The sequence below is a fragment of the Peromyscus californicus genome, unplaced genomic scaffold (genome assembly GCF_007827085.1).
Source record: "Peromyscus californicus insignis strain IS unplaced genomic scaffold, ASM782708v3 Scaffold_17__1_contigs__length_78620276, whole genome shotgun sequence".
NCBI classification, from domain to species: Eukaryota; Metazoa; Chordata; class Mammalia; order Rodentia; family Cricetidae; genus Peromyscus; species Peromyscus californicus.
In genome coordinates, this window is record NW_026294469.1 from 64029811 (window position 1) to 64043395 (window position 13585).

Consider the following 13585-nt stretch of genomic DNA (forward strand, 5'->3'; position numbering starts at 1 on the left):
CAGAACAGTCTGAAGTTTGGGAGCTTGTGGGTCCCCCTTGAGCCTGCGCAGCCGAAGAAGAGCCCTCCCTTTCTAGACATACTAGCCAGGCAGCGCTCTACTGCTGGCTTCTGGCTTCTTTCTTGGAAAGGGAAGGAGCAAGAATGTGATGGGGTGGGGCTGGCTGTCAAGAAGGCTGGGATGCTAACAGGTCCAGGGGATGCCAGGGAACCATAAAGCATCAGCCATTGCAGCTACTTGCCCAGCATCCCACCCACTTCTACGTCAAGTAGTAAAAGGAAGGAAGAAAGCTGTGTAGAGAGGGGCAAAATGGAGGTGACGCCGCCTGAATTAAAACACCCACAATTACACCAGATGGGAACATAGTTCTGCAAGTAGATGCACGTTCCATTCAGACAAGCTGTGACAACAGACTCAGGCTCCTGAAATACCCATTACACCTATTTGCCTTGTGTGTTCTCAGGCCTTTCCTCACAAAGAGTATCAGCACCACTCACCTTATTTCCAGATGTCTGTAGCTTGTCCGTGTAGCCGCAAAGCTTCATGAGAAGGACGGCATTTGCTTTCTGTTTCTTTAATTCTTCCTGTCACCTTGTAGCCTGCTTTAGCCTTTCTGGTCTAGTGAGGCCCAGAACACAAGAGAGAAAATGGGACCCTGCAAGACCACGGCATGTGCTCGGAAAGCCTTAGAAGTCTTTCAAGGCAGTGTCTCACTGGAGGACCACAGTCAGTACAAGCTCTACCCAGCGAGTGGCAGAACTCCAACATGAAATCAGTTTTGTTTTTTCAATCTTCCTATGCCTTTCCAAGACTTATTTGTGTGTGTGTGGGGGGGGGGCGCACACACACACAAGCAAGTATGAGTGCACTGTGGAGGAGACCAGAAGAGGGGGTCAGATTCTTCTGGAGCTGGAGAAGTGGATGTTGGGAGGTCCCCTGGAAGAGTAGTAAGTGCTCTTAACCTCTGAGCCACGTCTCCAGCCCCTTCCTATTCCTTTCTAAGGTGACTATATCATACATTTCTTAGACCTCTTTTCTGTCTCTTTGGTCGCTTCCTGCCTGTTTACGGGTGGATTCTTCTTCCTTGGTCATCTTGACTGCGGCCTTCTGCCTAGGTGGCTTTAGAGTGTGTACACACAATTCCAATATGCGGCGTTTTAATTTTTAGCAAAATTGCTATGCTACTCAGTCACTTTCGAAGCGTTGCTCTCTGTCCTGTCCTGTGGATGGTTCCATACTCTTAGCAGTTTGCTGTCTCCTCTCAACTTAGGGCTCCATAGCTGAAGGAGGGTCATGTGACCAAAACTGTTGACTCTAAGTGTTGATTTCTACCGTGTGTGTGTGTGTGTGTGTGTGTGTGTGTGTGTGTGTGTGTGTGTATGTGTGTGTGTGTGTTAGGAACTGAACCCAGGGCCTCCGCTGAATGATACTTCCAGCCCTCTAAATATGTAGCAAGTATTGTTACTGGATAGGGAGGGCATCTAAATTTTATCCTTTTCAAAACATATAATTCCGGTGGGGAAATACAAATATTACATTCCACTTTTTGTAAAAATTCTTTAAACTCCCTCAGAGTTTCATTATTGTCGTAATCTCACACTTTAAAACGATTTTTTAAAAATCCAGTAAATAATGCGAGGTTGGATCACCATGCCAACTAGTGGTCTCAGTAACATTGCAACACTCTAGTTAGTACTATTCTCAGATCAGCACCCAGGACCTTTGCTTGACAAATATCTTTCCTACTTCCAAGCAGTCACCTGCATCTGGGGACAGCTTTCCCTGGTACCTGAGGTCAAGGGATAAACACTCTGACCCTAAGCACCTTGAAAGCCACGAGGCCAAGCAGGACGCAGAAACAGGACCCGCGTGCGAATGAAAGCTCTAAACAGGTCTGCTCGCTGGGTAACCTTTCCGCGCCGGGAGGCCCAGTGGCGGGTGCCGGAGGTCTTCCGGGCCGGGAGGAAACCTGCCGGCGGCGCGCAGGCGAGCTGCACCCCTCCTCCCTCCAGGATGCTGCCCCTCGCTGCTCGTCAGCCTGCCAAATGCATTCCAGAGCTGTGCACAAGACACACTTCTCCAGGCAGTCCTAGAAACCCGAGCCCGGAGCGGGAGAGGGCGGGAGGGAGCGCGGCGGCCGCTGAGGTCACATTCGCGCCGCCTCTCCGCCCTCGGCCGCCGGCTGTTCCCTCTAGCGCACACTTCCCAGGGCCTCTGTCCTGGCCGGTGTAAATGTCTTTGAAACAGACAGCGTTCTCCTCCCCTTTCCAAGGGATCTGCCGCCAGGGCCTTAAAACAAATCGAATGAATGAAGCGCTGGGGCGAGCTCCGCTGGTCTAAATCGGGCCACGGACCAACTCGTTCCGTTCCAAACTCGCCGGCTCCATACCCCCAGCTCTTCCGATTCCTCCCCTGCTCCCGCTGGGTCTCCGCCGACCCCCAGGCTGTCCCGGCCTCCCACCTCCCTCCGCCCTTGGGTACCCCTCTGCAGACCTGGGAGAGGGTGGCGGTAACGGGGAGGGGGGTTGAAATAGCTTTTAGAAACCCGATCTGTTGTTTGCGAAACACAATCGCTTTTTTTTTTTTTTTTTAAAGCGACAGGGTGTCTAGACGGCCACGTGACGAGGCCGGAGTCGGGCGCGCCACTGCGCAGTGGAACCAGCCGAGCGGAGGGACGGGTGGGGGGGGGGGGGGCGGGAAGGAGGCGGCGGCGGCGGCTGGGGGCGGGGGAGGGAGGGGTAAAGGGGGGAGGGAAGGAGGCGGAGGCGGGAGGCCTTGCGGGAGGCGGCGAGCCCCGGGCACACTCGCTCGCAGATCGGCGCACAGAGGATCTTGTCCCCGAGCTGCGCCAGCAGAGCCAGCCGGGCGCCTCGCTCGGTCCGCTCGCCGCGCCGGAGAGAGCTGCTCCAGACGCAGCCAGCCAGCCGGCCGGCGCCACGCCGCCGAGCGCTCGGCCCCGGAGTCCCTGAGTGCGGCGCGGCGAGCCCCCAGCGGCGGCAGAAGGACTCGAGCGCCAGGAGAGGGCGGACGGGGGACGAGGAGGCTCCCGGGCGCGACGAGGAGAGTCTCGGAGGAAGAGGCAGCGAGAGGACACCCGGGCCTCCTGCCGCCACAGTCGTGTCGGGGCCAGCAGCTCATGCGGGCAGCCTCGGCGTCCACCCGCGACCACGGGAAGGGGCACCGGCGGCCCCCACACTAGCCTGCTGTTTGTGCCCTCCGGGGGCGAGAGCTTGCGACCCGCCAGAGCCCGCTGCCGCGCCGCCCTCCCCCGCGCTGACAGCCCCCCGGGGCGCAGCCGCCGCCGCAGCATCTTCTGCCCCTGCTTCCCCAGCACCGAGGAAGTCCCCGCCGAGGACCTGGGCCCCCGGGAGCGCAGGAGGAAAGACCAGAGACTCTTAAAACACCCAGATACGCAAGATTGAAGCAGCCTAGCCAGACCTTTCTGTGGATTAAAAGAAATACGATTTTTTTTTTCGGCAGAAGAAAAGGAAAGGAAGATCGGCGGGGTTCTGCAAGGAAAAAAAGGGGGATGTAACTCGTGGATACGTTTTTTTTTTCCTCCCCACCCCTCCAACATCTTGTTCTACTTTGTAAACATTTTCTCTTTTAAATCCAGGCTCCATCCGGTGGCCCCCAGACCTCCGAGGTGCGAGGAGGTGTTGTGTTTTTTCATTGGGGGCTTTGCGTATTTGGTTTTGGGGTTTTTTGAGAGACCCTACAGACGTCTCACACGGGGTGAAGTCTACTCGGCCCCCTCCCTCTAGTCTTCGCGTGCACAGAATTCGAGGAGATCCGGTTACTAAGGATATAGGAGAAAAAAATAAATCGTGTGCCTGGTTTTTTTTTTTTAATTGCCTGCTTCTCCCCACCCCCAAATTAAGTTGCTTAGCAAGGGGGAAAGAGGCTTTTTCCTCCCTTCAGTAGCTCAGCCTAACGCCTTTCGTTTTTTGCCCCCGAGGATCTTCCATGTAGGAAGCCGAAGCTGGCGAGCCCGACACTCGGGAGCCACTGTAGGGGGGCCTCTTTTGGGGGAGGCGTCCATCGGGGTAGTCTCGGCCGCCCCCAGGGAAGCGGCGGCCGCGTTCCTCCGGGGCGCGCCGGGGCCCGAGAGCCGCGCAGGGCGCGGGCCGCGCCGGGTGGGGCAGCCGAAGCGCAGGCCCCCGATCCCCGGCGGGCGCCCCTGGGCCCCCGCGCGCGCCCCGGCCTCCGGGAGACTGGCGCATGCCACGGAGCGCCCCTCGGGCCGCCGCCGCTCTTGCCCGGGCCCCTGCTGTTGCTGCTGTCGCCTGCGCCTGCTGCCCCAACTCGGCGCCCGACTTCTTCATGGTGTGCGGAGGTCATGTTCGCTCCTTAGCCGGCAAACGACTTTTCTCCTCGCCTCCTCGCCCCGCATGTTCAGGACCAAACGATCTACGCTCGTCCGGCGTCTCTGGAGGAGCCGTGCGCCCGGCGGCGAGGACGAGGAGGAGGGCGTGGGGGGTGGCGGCGGCGGCGGAGGAGGAGGCGAACTGCGGGGAGAAGGGGCGACGGACGGCCGGGCTTATGGGGCTGGTGGCGGCGGCGCGGGCAGGGCTGGCTGCTGCCTGGGCAAGGCGGTCCGAGGTGCCAAAGGTCACCACCATCCCCATCCCCCAGCCTCGGGTGCAGGGGCGGCCGGGGGCGCCGAGGCGGATCTGAAGGCGCTCACGCACTCGGTGCTCAAGAAACTCAAGGAGCGGCAGTTGGAGCTGCTGCTCCAGGCCGTGGAGTCCCGTGGCGGTACGCGCACCGCGTGCCTCCTGCTGCCCGGCCGCCTGGACTGCAGGCTGGGCCCGGGGGCGTCCGCCAGCGCACAGCCCGCGCAGCCGCCCTCGACCTACTCGCTCCCCCTCCTGCTGTGCAAAGTGTTCAGGTGGCCGGATCTCAGGCATTCCTCGGAAGTCAAGAGGCTGTGTTGCTGTGAATCTTACGGGAAGATCAACCCCGAGCTTGTGTGCTGCAACCCCCATCACCTTAGTCGACTCTGCGAACTAGGTAAGAAGTTGTTCTGTGTCCACCTTCCGTTCCCTTTGGCGCAGAAGTGCTGGTAGAATGCTCAAGGGTGTGTGTGCATCCCCCCCCACCCCCCCTTTCTGGAAGAGAGGAGGGAACTAAATTAGGGAAGGGACCAGGGGAAACTTGGACGTTCCTTGGGGTTCCCTTTCAATATTCTATCGCACTCGCCCTCCACCCTCCAGAGGGGAGGACTCACGGATACTGCTTATGCTTATAGTGAACAGACATGCTGCAGAAAAATGAGACACTTATTTCCGGGTCAGCAAGGGAATACAGAGCGAAGTGGGGATCACGCGTCCCCCGCACCCGGAAAGGCGTTGAGGTGTGTGGCCGAGTTGGATTCGGTCCAAGCCCGCCAAGGAAGGCTGGGAGAAACTAGCTATAAAAGCTGGAAAGTCTCCTCTCCTTTAGTAAATAAGGACAGTCACGTGGGGCACAAGTGGCCCAGATACTGTCCTGGCCTCACAGCTTTGGAGTTTGGGGGCAGTGGTAGGATGGAGACCGAACTGGGTATCCACTCCCAGCTGTGCCAGCTTCAGGGTGAGAAGGAACAAACAGCTTGGAGAAGTTGGGTGGCCTCTACTTTTACCTTTATTTCTCACCGAAAAGCATACAATTAGTGGTCCTTAGAACCCCAGCTCCCTGCGTCTGCCTCTTCTTAATTGCCCTGGGGCCTGGGCTTCATGGCTGGGACCCTGAGCAGGTTCCTACCCATATTTTCCTAGCTTTTCCATGCCTTCTCTTTTCTCCACATCTTTGTGCTCAGGATAGAGGGGCGTACCCTGCTGTCCTCAAGTCTTACAAGTTCAGCAGCACACTTAGGGTGCTTTTTCTCGGGTGGGCTGGGTAGGATTACCTAGTTGGGCGCGTGGGTGCCAAGCTGAGCAGCGAGGGCGGAGGTGAAATGTGCTCGTAGAGGCGGGGATGACTGGGGGAGCGGGATCTGTAGTCTAGGACGCGAAGCAGCCCCGGGCGCCCCCCCCCCCCCGCGGACTATTCTGTGCGCGGCCCCGCCGGTGGAGCCCTGGCCCAGCCGGTGGTTTCCACCCCGGCCCGCCGAGCGCGGCGGCGGCCGCAGACGTGGAGGAGCGGAGCGCGGAGGCTGGCGCCAGGCGGTCTCTTTTGTTTATCTGACAGCTAAATATCAAGGCAATCACCGCCTCGCGGCCCTGCCTCCAACCCCCACAGCTAAGACAAACAGTTGGGCTAAAAGAATGCCTGAGTTATCATAAGTTTCTATCTCTGTTTCTCATGGCTCAGCCTTTATATTCTCTTACTTTTTTAATTTCAGAGTCCCCCCCTCCTCCTTACTCCAGATACCCAATGGATTTTCTCAAACCAACTGGTGAGTAGATGATTTTCAAAGGTCTTTTCCTTTCTTAGGTTCCTGGTTTTTGTGTCTAGGTTGGGGCTGGGGTGGTGCTTGGCTTGCTCAAGGCAGTTAAAGTTTCCTCTATTGCAGGTTTGGTAGATTTTTCCTGTTGTGATTGGATTCCCCCCGTCCCCCCTATAAAGATAGCTTTTCCCCCCCTAGATATGTTTCATAATTTGTTCCTTTTTTATGCATTTGAACTGTGTGACGGAACTTAGTTCAGCTTTAACACATGGAGGCTTTTAATCCACTGAATGCCTTGGGAGCCAAATACGACAGGTCGATGGAAACATTCTGAAGCTTTGTAAGACTTATGGGTAGGTTAAGTGGATGAGGTTCAGAAGCTTCGGTTTGTAGTAACGCGGGAAGTCTTCAAGAAGTGCAGCCAGCTTACAGGGGATGATCTCTCCCTGTTCAGTCCCCTGCATGTCAGTTTTCTCCTGGGGTTTTCTCAGAATTCTTGGTAGAGAGACCATGGAAGTTTTCAGCATAGCTCTGCCTGCCTGTTGCTTTGTCCCTGGATGGCGGGGGGCCAGGGCAGAAGCCCATTTGAGACTGGCACCAGGCCTGTCGTGGTTGTCTGCATTCAGCTCCTGGCTGGCAGCACTAGGACCCATCCCTTTAGAGCTGACGGTGCCAGGGGACAGGGTCAGCACAACAGATGGGGGGTGACAGCAGGGACAAGCCCCACTTCCTTCTGACAGTGGAAGAATTACAGAATCACTTGCTGGAAGTCTAGGTTTTAACGTTGGGTTTTGTGCCTGTTATGTGGTGCTTACAAAAATGCAACACTTGAGACATCTTGGCTTTGCCAAGGAAAGGAAGGGCTGGGCTCTATTGAGCTCTTGAGCCTTCTGCCTTCGTGAGAGTTTGCTTTTGTGCACCCCCCCCACCCGCCCCCATTAAAAGTTTTGTGGGGACACTGTCATAAGTTAAATACTTAATGAACGTGTGAGTGAAGCCCCAGCTAGCCCTCCCTCCGCATACTCCACCAGTTCCCTCAAGAAGGGAAGGCGTTGCCGCTTGCCTGGTGCCTGTCTAATAGGTGGCCTGCAGAATATGTGATATTTTGCTTTCGATATACAAAACACCAGATAAATGGTTGTTAATGACAAGATAACTGGCTCTCTGTATTTGCAACAAACTATAACTGGCGCTAGGAAACTCGAGTGGCTATAACTTGATTGAGTTTGTGGCTTAAAGAATCAAGACTCGTTCCAAGAGGTGACTTCTCCAGGGGTTCACCACAGTTCTCTTTTTTTTTTTTTTTTTTTTTACTTTCCCTCCGCATCTTTCAAAGGTGGGGAGTTAACCTTATACAGAAAGAGAGGTCCCTGTGGCCCTAGAGGTGACAACAGCTCTGGTAGATGATCCCCTGAAGTCCAGACTCCGTAGAAAAGAAGAGCCACGTGCTCTGGGGTTTGCAGAAAAGATACTGGGTAAATCTGCTTGCAAGATTTAAGCAGTCATTCTGGCAGGCCAGGACCTCATTTTCGGGGAGTGGAGTGATATATTTATTCATTAGCAAGTGTTGACATTAGGTAGCAAAATGTGTGTAAACAGAGAAGCCACAAAGACAGGGAATGTGCCATTTCCAAGGAGGGGAGCAACCTTCCTCACATCAGCCAATAGGAAGTGATTAACCTGCCAATCGGAAACCCAGCAGCTGGTTACTCACCCCAAATGCCTTGCTTAAAACAAAACAAAAAGGACCCAAACTCAGGCACCACTGTGTAAGAACATGGGGAAGGTGACCGGAAAGCCCCTGGGAGAGGAGTGGCCAGAACAGCAGAGCAAGGGGGACTGGCCTAAGGGGTCTGGTCTAGGGCAAGTTTTGCTGGTTATGGTGGCCCAGGGGTGTTGAAGCAAGACCTGTTCAGGGGCCTTTGCTGTCTTGTCACATGTTTTTCTCTCCACCCAGTGTATGGGAAAGCGCTGGACCTGGGGATTCAGCTATGCTTTCCCAGCCTGAGCCTGAAGAGTTTGGTGTTGGGTTACATAGGTGAAACAGGAAGTAGGGTTTTACAGTGGACAACTGTTAAAATCTTAATGAGACAACCAACCGAGGGAATCCCTTCTGGAGTCTCCCTCCTCCAGGGGAAGCGATTAGAAGGGACTGAGACCTGGGAGAGTTGAGCCTTTTGGAGGTACTGGCAGGTTGAACTGGGAACTCTGGTTTGTGATGGCTGCAGCCTCTGGAAGGGCCTAGACTAGACCTACACCTGGTTCTGTATATACGTTCCCAAAACAGAGTAGTCTGCCGCAAGTTTGGGGCTTGTCTGGACCTTAGGACAAAGTGGCTGTGACTTGTGGCCTGTGCAAGGCATGAAGATACTCCCATTTCCCCATCCCACAAGGAAAAAGAATTTGCTGTTCGTTCCTAGATCTATCTCACTTTGTAGAGTTGGGATGCTTGAGGGTGCCTCTTCCTGTGAGCACTGTATCTGCTGCTCTGAGGCTGGGGACTGGCTGCTGGGATGGCCTCTTCATGGAACAGCCTTCAAAGCCTAGCTGAACCGCTGACATCTTAGTCTGTGATCTGGCCCTTTTAATTTAGATCTCTTAGCTTGCTCTTTTTCCAAGTCTCTTTGAGACTAGGTTGTTCATGAGTTTGCTTAGATCATTCATTCATTTATTTACTTACAGCTTCCATCATTCATTATACAAAGTAGTCCTGGGAAACTCAGAAGAACTAAGTTGGAAAGAACCTTTAAAAAGGTTCTCGGTTGCAGCTCTGTTAGAACTGCTGGGAGAAGGGGATGTGTGTCTTTCTTCCACAGAACCCAGGGCTTACTGAGGTGCTTGGTAATGTGTAGTGGTAGAGGAGAGCCAGAAATGCCCAGCTCTGCTGTCTGCCAGGCTGGGCTCTGGGGAGCAGGAGACGGTGGAAGATGAGACTCTGACTTGAGAAATTTATCTTTGCAGAGTGTTTGGGGGGGTGGATGCAGATCTGGCCCACTTGACCTTTGTAAGCTAGGGAATAGCTTGGAGCCAATCTAGACACCACTGACTGGCTCAGCCAGGCCAACTCCAGGGAAGAGGTTTAGGACTTGGTAGCCTGCTTGGGAATGGAAGCCCTGGCATAAGAGCTGGACCTGGGTGCCTTAGCTCCCTGGGTGGCCCCTGGCCCAGTCAGTGGCACCTCAGTTTACCTGGGTGCCTATCGAATGTGTTCCTGCTTCACAGGGGTGGTAGGGAGGCCTAATTAATGTGTGTAAATCCCTCCTAAGATCAAAGGCGATGCAGAGGCCATAGCACATTTCATAAAAATCACTTGTGGTTGCATCCTGCTTGGAGCTGGCTCACCTTTGATGTGAGCCAAGCTGACACCCTGACTGAGGTCTCCAGGCCCGCCCTGGAGAGGCCAGGCTTTGCCTTTGAAATACACCTTGCCCCTGGCATTCAGCCAGCCAGAGCTGGGGGAGTGGCCATAGGGTGTCTTCCATTTTGGGGGGAGTGGAGGAGGGGGGATGAGGAGCCAATCTCTAGAAAATGGTGGGGCAAGAACCATAGTTTAGAAAGTACAGGCTTGCGCCATATGACAAGGAACTCCTTTTCCGGCTTCCCTCATTGTTTTCCATTTGATTAAGCGCATCCTGTAAAGTTGTATATTCCTGGTAGGAATTATCTTCTACCCCGAAGAAATGAGGTTGGGAACAGCCTTCTCTTTCCCCTAGCCAACCACTCCTCCACGCTCCCTCCCGTTTAGAAGAGGTTTTTCTTTAACTTTTAAACGCGTGCTGAGCAAGTGCTATATACCCAAGTGCCCCACCTCCCTTTCCTCCCCACTGGAGGGTTTTGAACACTTAATCTTCCAGCTTTGGGAAGAGGAGGCCTCACAGGGAGGCACCCTCAGCAGAGACTTCTGGGGGACACCGTGTGTTGGATAGGCTTGGTAGAGTCACCTTCCCTTTGTCAGGAACAGGAGGCAACTATTGTGCCATTGAAGGGCTGTCCAGGCTACTTGCCTCTAGGCTTCTCTTTTGCTTTGAGTAACTGTGTGCCAGTGTGGCCAAAGGGGCATCTGCTAATGCCTGGTAGCCTGGGGTGGGAGAACTGGAGTCTGTACAAACCAGTGATGAGTGTGTTTCCCAGGGCCACACTTTCTGTGGGGACTTGGAAAGAACTTGGACATTGGTAATGGTGCAGAAGAAAGTTCCAGGGGCCCGTGCATTTGTGTTCCTGGGGACTAACTAGTTGGGATTCGTGGGCACTATTTTTTGTTGTTGTAATTGCTTGGAGGGCGGTTGTAGCTGGTCTCTTTCTCAGCTGGAATTGTCATTACATGGAGGTCACTGTGTTGAGCACCTGGGGGTGCGGGGAGAGGCTGAGGATACAGAATCTGTAGGTTAAGGTCTAGTAAAGACAATGGAAGGAAGCAGTGCTAGAAAGATTGTGTAGGAACTGAGGCAGGCAGCCTCGTAAGAATGGGGTGGTCTGGGCAGGTTTCCAGAGGTGGGTTTGGACCAGTCTGGAAGCAGGTAGAACATTTCCCTCCAGCTGAGAGTCCTTTCCTTGCTGAGAAGTCTGTCTTGATATGATGGGCTGTACCCAGGTGGATCTATGATAGAACTGGTAGAAGTCAGTACGGGAGTGGGAGGAAGGAGGCTTTGCCTGATGGGAGAGAAAATTGGGTTGAGAAAGTACACTTCGAACCTTCCTTGACCTTGGGAATTACCTGATCTCAATGGGAGACTTGTAATAGAAGAGAAATTCCAGCCAGTCTGTGATTGAGCCTGACTTGACTAATGATTAACTGGCCGCCTGGAGCCCAGACGGGTGACAAAGTGCTGTGGTCTGTCTTAGGCTGGACCATGAAGCCGGGTAGACCATTAATAATCTGCAGCGTGCCTGTGAGTCAGCCCTTTGGAATGTGTGGTCTTTCTTTCATGCTCTTTAGTGTTTGTAAGAATGAACGGTGGTTTTTTTTTTAATAATTTATTTATTTTTAATGTGTATTGGTGTTTTGCCTGCATGTATGTCTGTGTGAGGGTGTCAGTCAGATCTTGGAGTTAACAGATGGTTGTGAGCTGCCATGTGGGTGCTGGGAATTGAACCTTGATCCTCTGTAAGAGCAGTCAGTGAGTGCTCTTAACCACTGAGCCATCTCTATAGCCCCTGACTTTCTTCTTATTTGCGTATTTACTTCTCTCTCTTCCAACTCTGCAGCAGCCTGTCCAGATGCTGTGCCTTCCTCCGCGGAAACCGGGGGAACGAATTATATGGCCCCTGGGGGGCTTTCAGGTAAGACACTTTCTCCTTTCTTAGAAATTGCTGGAGGCTAAAGGAATGTAGGGGGGGTGGCAGCGGGCTGGTCTGGAATTGATCTTGTTGGCATATGCCTTAAACTAGACACGTCCGGGGTGATGGTAGTGCCCTTCAGCTTGTCATCCCGTGGTCCTTGCCCTTCCCAGGAATGGGAAAACTGAAGTCAACTGGGAGCTGATTGTGTGTGAGACAAGCTTTGTGGTTATTTTTTTGTTTTTCTGAATTTTGTATGTGTGTGTTTATTACTCACATGTCTTCAGAGGACAACCTATAGGAGTTGTTTCTCTCCTTCCGCCCTGTGGGCTCCAGGGATGGAGTTCAGGTCATCAGGCGAGGTGGTGGGCGCTTTTACCCGGTGAGCCGTCTTGCCGTTCCCTCATGGTTTTTAAGCAGCTCCTGACTTAAGTTTCTTCCATTTGTTAACTTTGGCAAGATCTCAGGCGCTTTTAAGCTCTTATTTTGCTCTTGCACGCATGCCTTGAAGGAGACAGACCCACGTTGACGGGGCACAGCCCAGGTGCAAGCTGGGTTTCAGTGGACTGCGGGGTTTCTGTTGCGGCAGGGCAGGGGCTTGTCGTAGACCATAGGTGTCCTCAGCTGGACAAGCTTTCTTCAGGGTTCACAGACCAAAGACCCGGAGAGATGGAGCTAGAGAGTCATAGGATTGGAGGAGGTACAGTGTGGGGAGAGAGCCCTGTGCGTTATTGTCTCTGAGGACAAGAAGCACTCCGGGAGACAGCTCGCTCTTTCTATGGACCGTTTTTTTCTTCATTTCCCCTCCCCCTACCACGTCATGTATTTTCTAAGAACTAGCTACAAAGCAAGAGGGAAAGGGGTGGGGGAAATTCCAGGACAGTTCTGGGCACTCAGCGTCGCTGGCCTTCTGGGCCATTGGTGGAGGTCTTGGTGTAACATCTCTTAGTGGAAGTTGTGGGACCTGTGCGCCCTCGGTAGTGGGATGGCTCCTCGTGACTGACTGTTAAGAGCTGCCCCCTGTGTGTGGTTGAGGTACAGTCCATTCTGGACCCACATCCCAGACTTCCCCCTCCAGGAATTGAGCCTGCTGGGAAATGGCTGTAGGGGGACCCTTGTTTGTTTGGATTTCAGTGCAGTGTGTACTCTGACTGTTATCTGAGACCGAGGGTATTGTTTACTCAAAGCTTCTAATGAGAACTGAGCAGGAAAAGAAGGACCCCAGGGGGAGGAGGGAGGTGGGCCCCCAGTATAGCTTGGGAGGTTTCTCCATCTTCTGCTTTCTAAGGCTGAAGTGAGGTGAGAGCCCTCCAGAGAAAGAAGGGCCGGGAGAGGATCTGAGCAAAATAATCTGCGCACACTCGGGATGTTGTTGGCTCGTTCTGTTTTTTTAAGTCCCAGTGTGCAGGGAGGAGCCTGGCTTCTCCAAACCACACGAAATAAGCAGGGGAAGTGTGGTAGCTTTTGAAAGGGGCTTTTCGGAAGGCTTGTCTCATTGATAACATCTTGTCTGTCTCCTCTACTGGAGGAAATGACGACACCAGGCTGAGAACCACCAGCCCGAGAGCTGCTCACCCCGCCTTACCCTCACCCCCAGGAGCCAAACAGTATGACCTGGTCGGCCCTGGTCAGCCGATCCTGCTTCCCCAAAGTTCGGCCAGTTCTAGAAAGAAGCTGGGAAGCAACATTCTAGTGCGCCCCTCCCCCCATTCCCCCCCCCCCCAACCCCTCGGTCATCTCAGCCCCTTAGATGGATGAGGCTTGCTAGGATGTAGTAGTCTGTCTCGCAAGGCATGGCATGGTGTACCAAAACTGCAAACAAGAAAAAAGGAAGGGGGAAAAAAAAAGAAGAGTCCTCCACATGAAAGAGCATTTGTTTTGAATTTTAGCTCTCGGTTTACTAATTCCCAAGGCTTCGAAGTAGGAGCCCTTTCTTCT

General features: G+C 53.8%; 1 protein-coding gene across 1 annotated transcript in view; it reads left to right on the forward strand.

The window, feature by feature from the left end:
* The first annotated feature begins 4197 nt into the window (after positions 1-4197).
* The window catches only part of Smad7 (SMAD family member 7), a 28404-nt gene continuing 19016 nt past the window's right edge, over positions 4198-13585 (forward strand). The window contains exons 1-3 of the mRNA XM_052742563.1: positions 4198-5013; positions 6326-6379; positions 11576-11650. Of these exons, the coding sequence (XP_052598523.1) occupies positions 4392-5013; positions 6326-6379; positions 11576-11650 (751 nt within the window). The 5' untranslated portion in view covers positions 4198-4391. The remainder of the gene's footprint in view (positions 5014-6325; positions 6380-11575; positions 11651-13585) is intronic.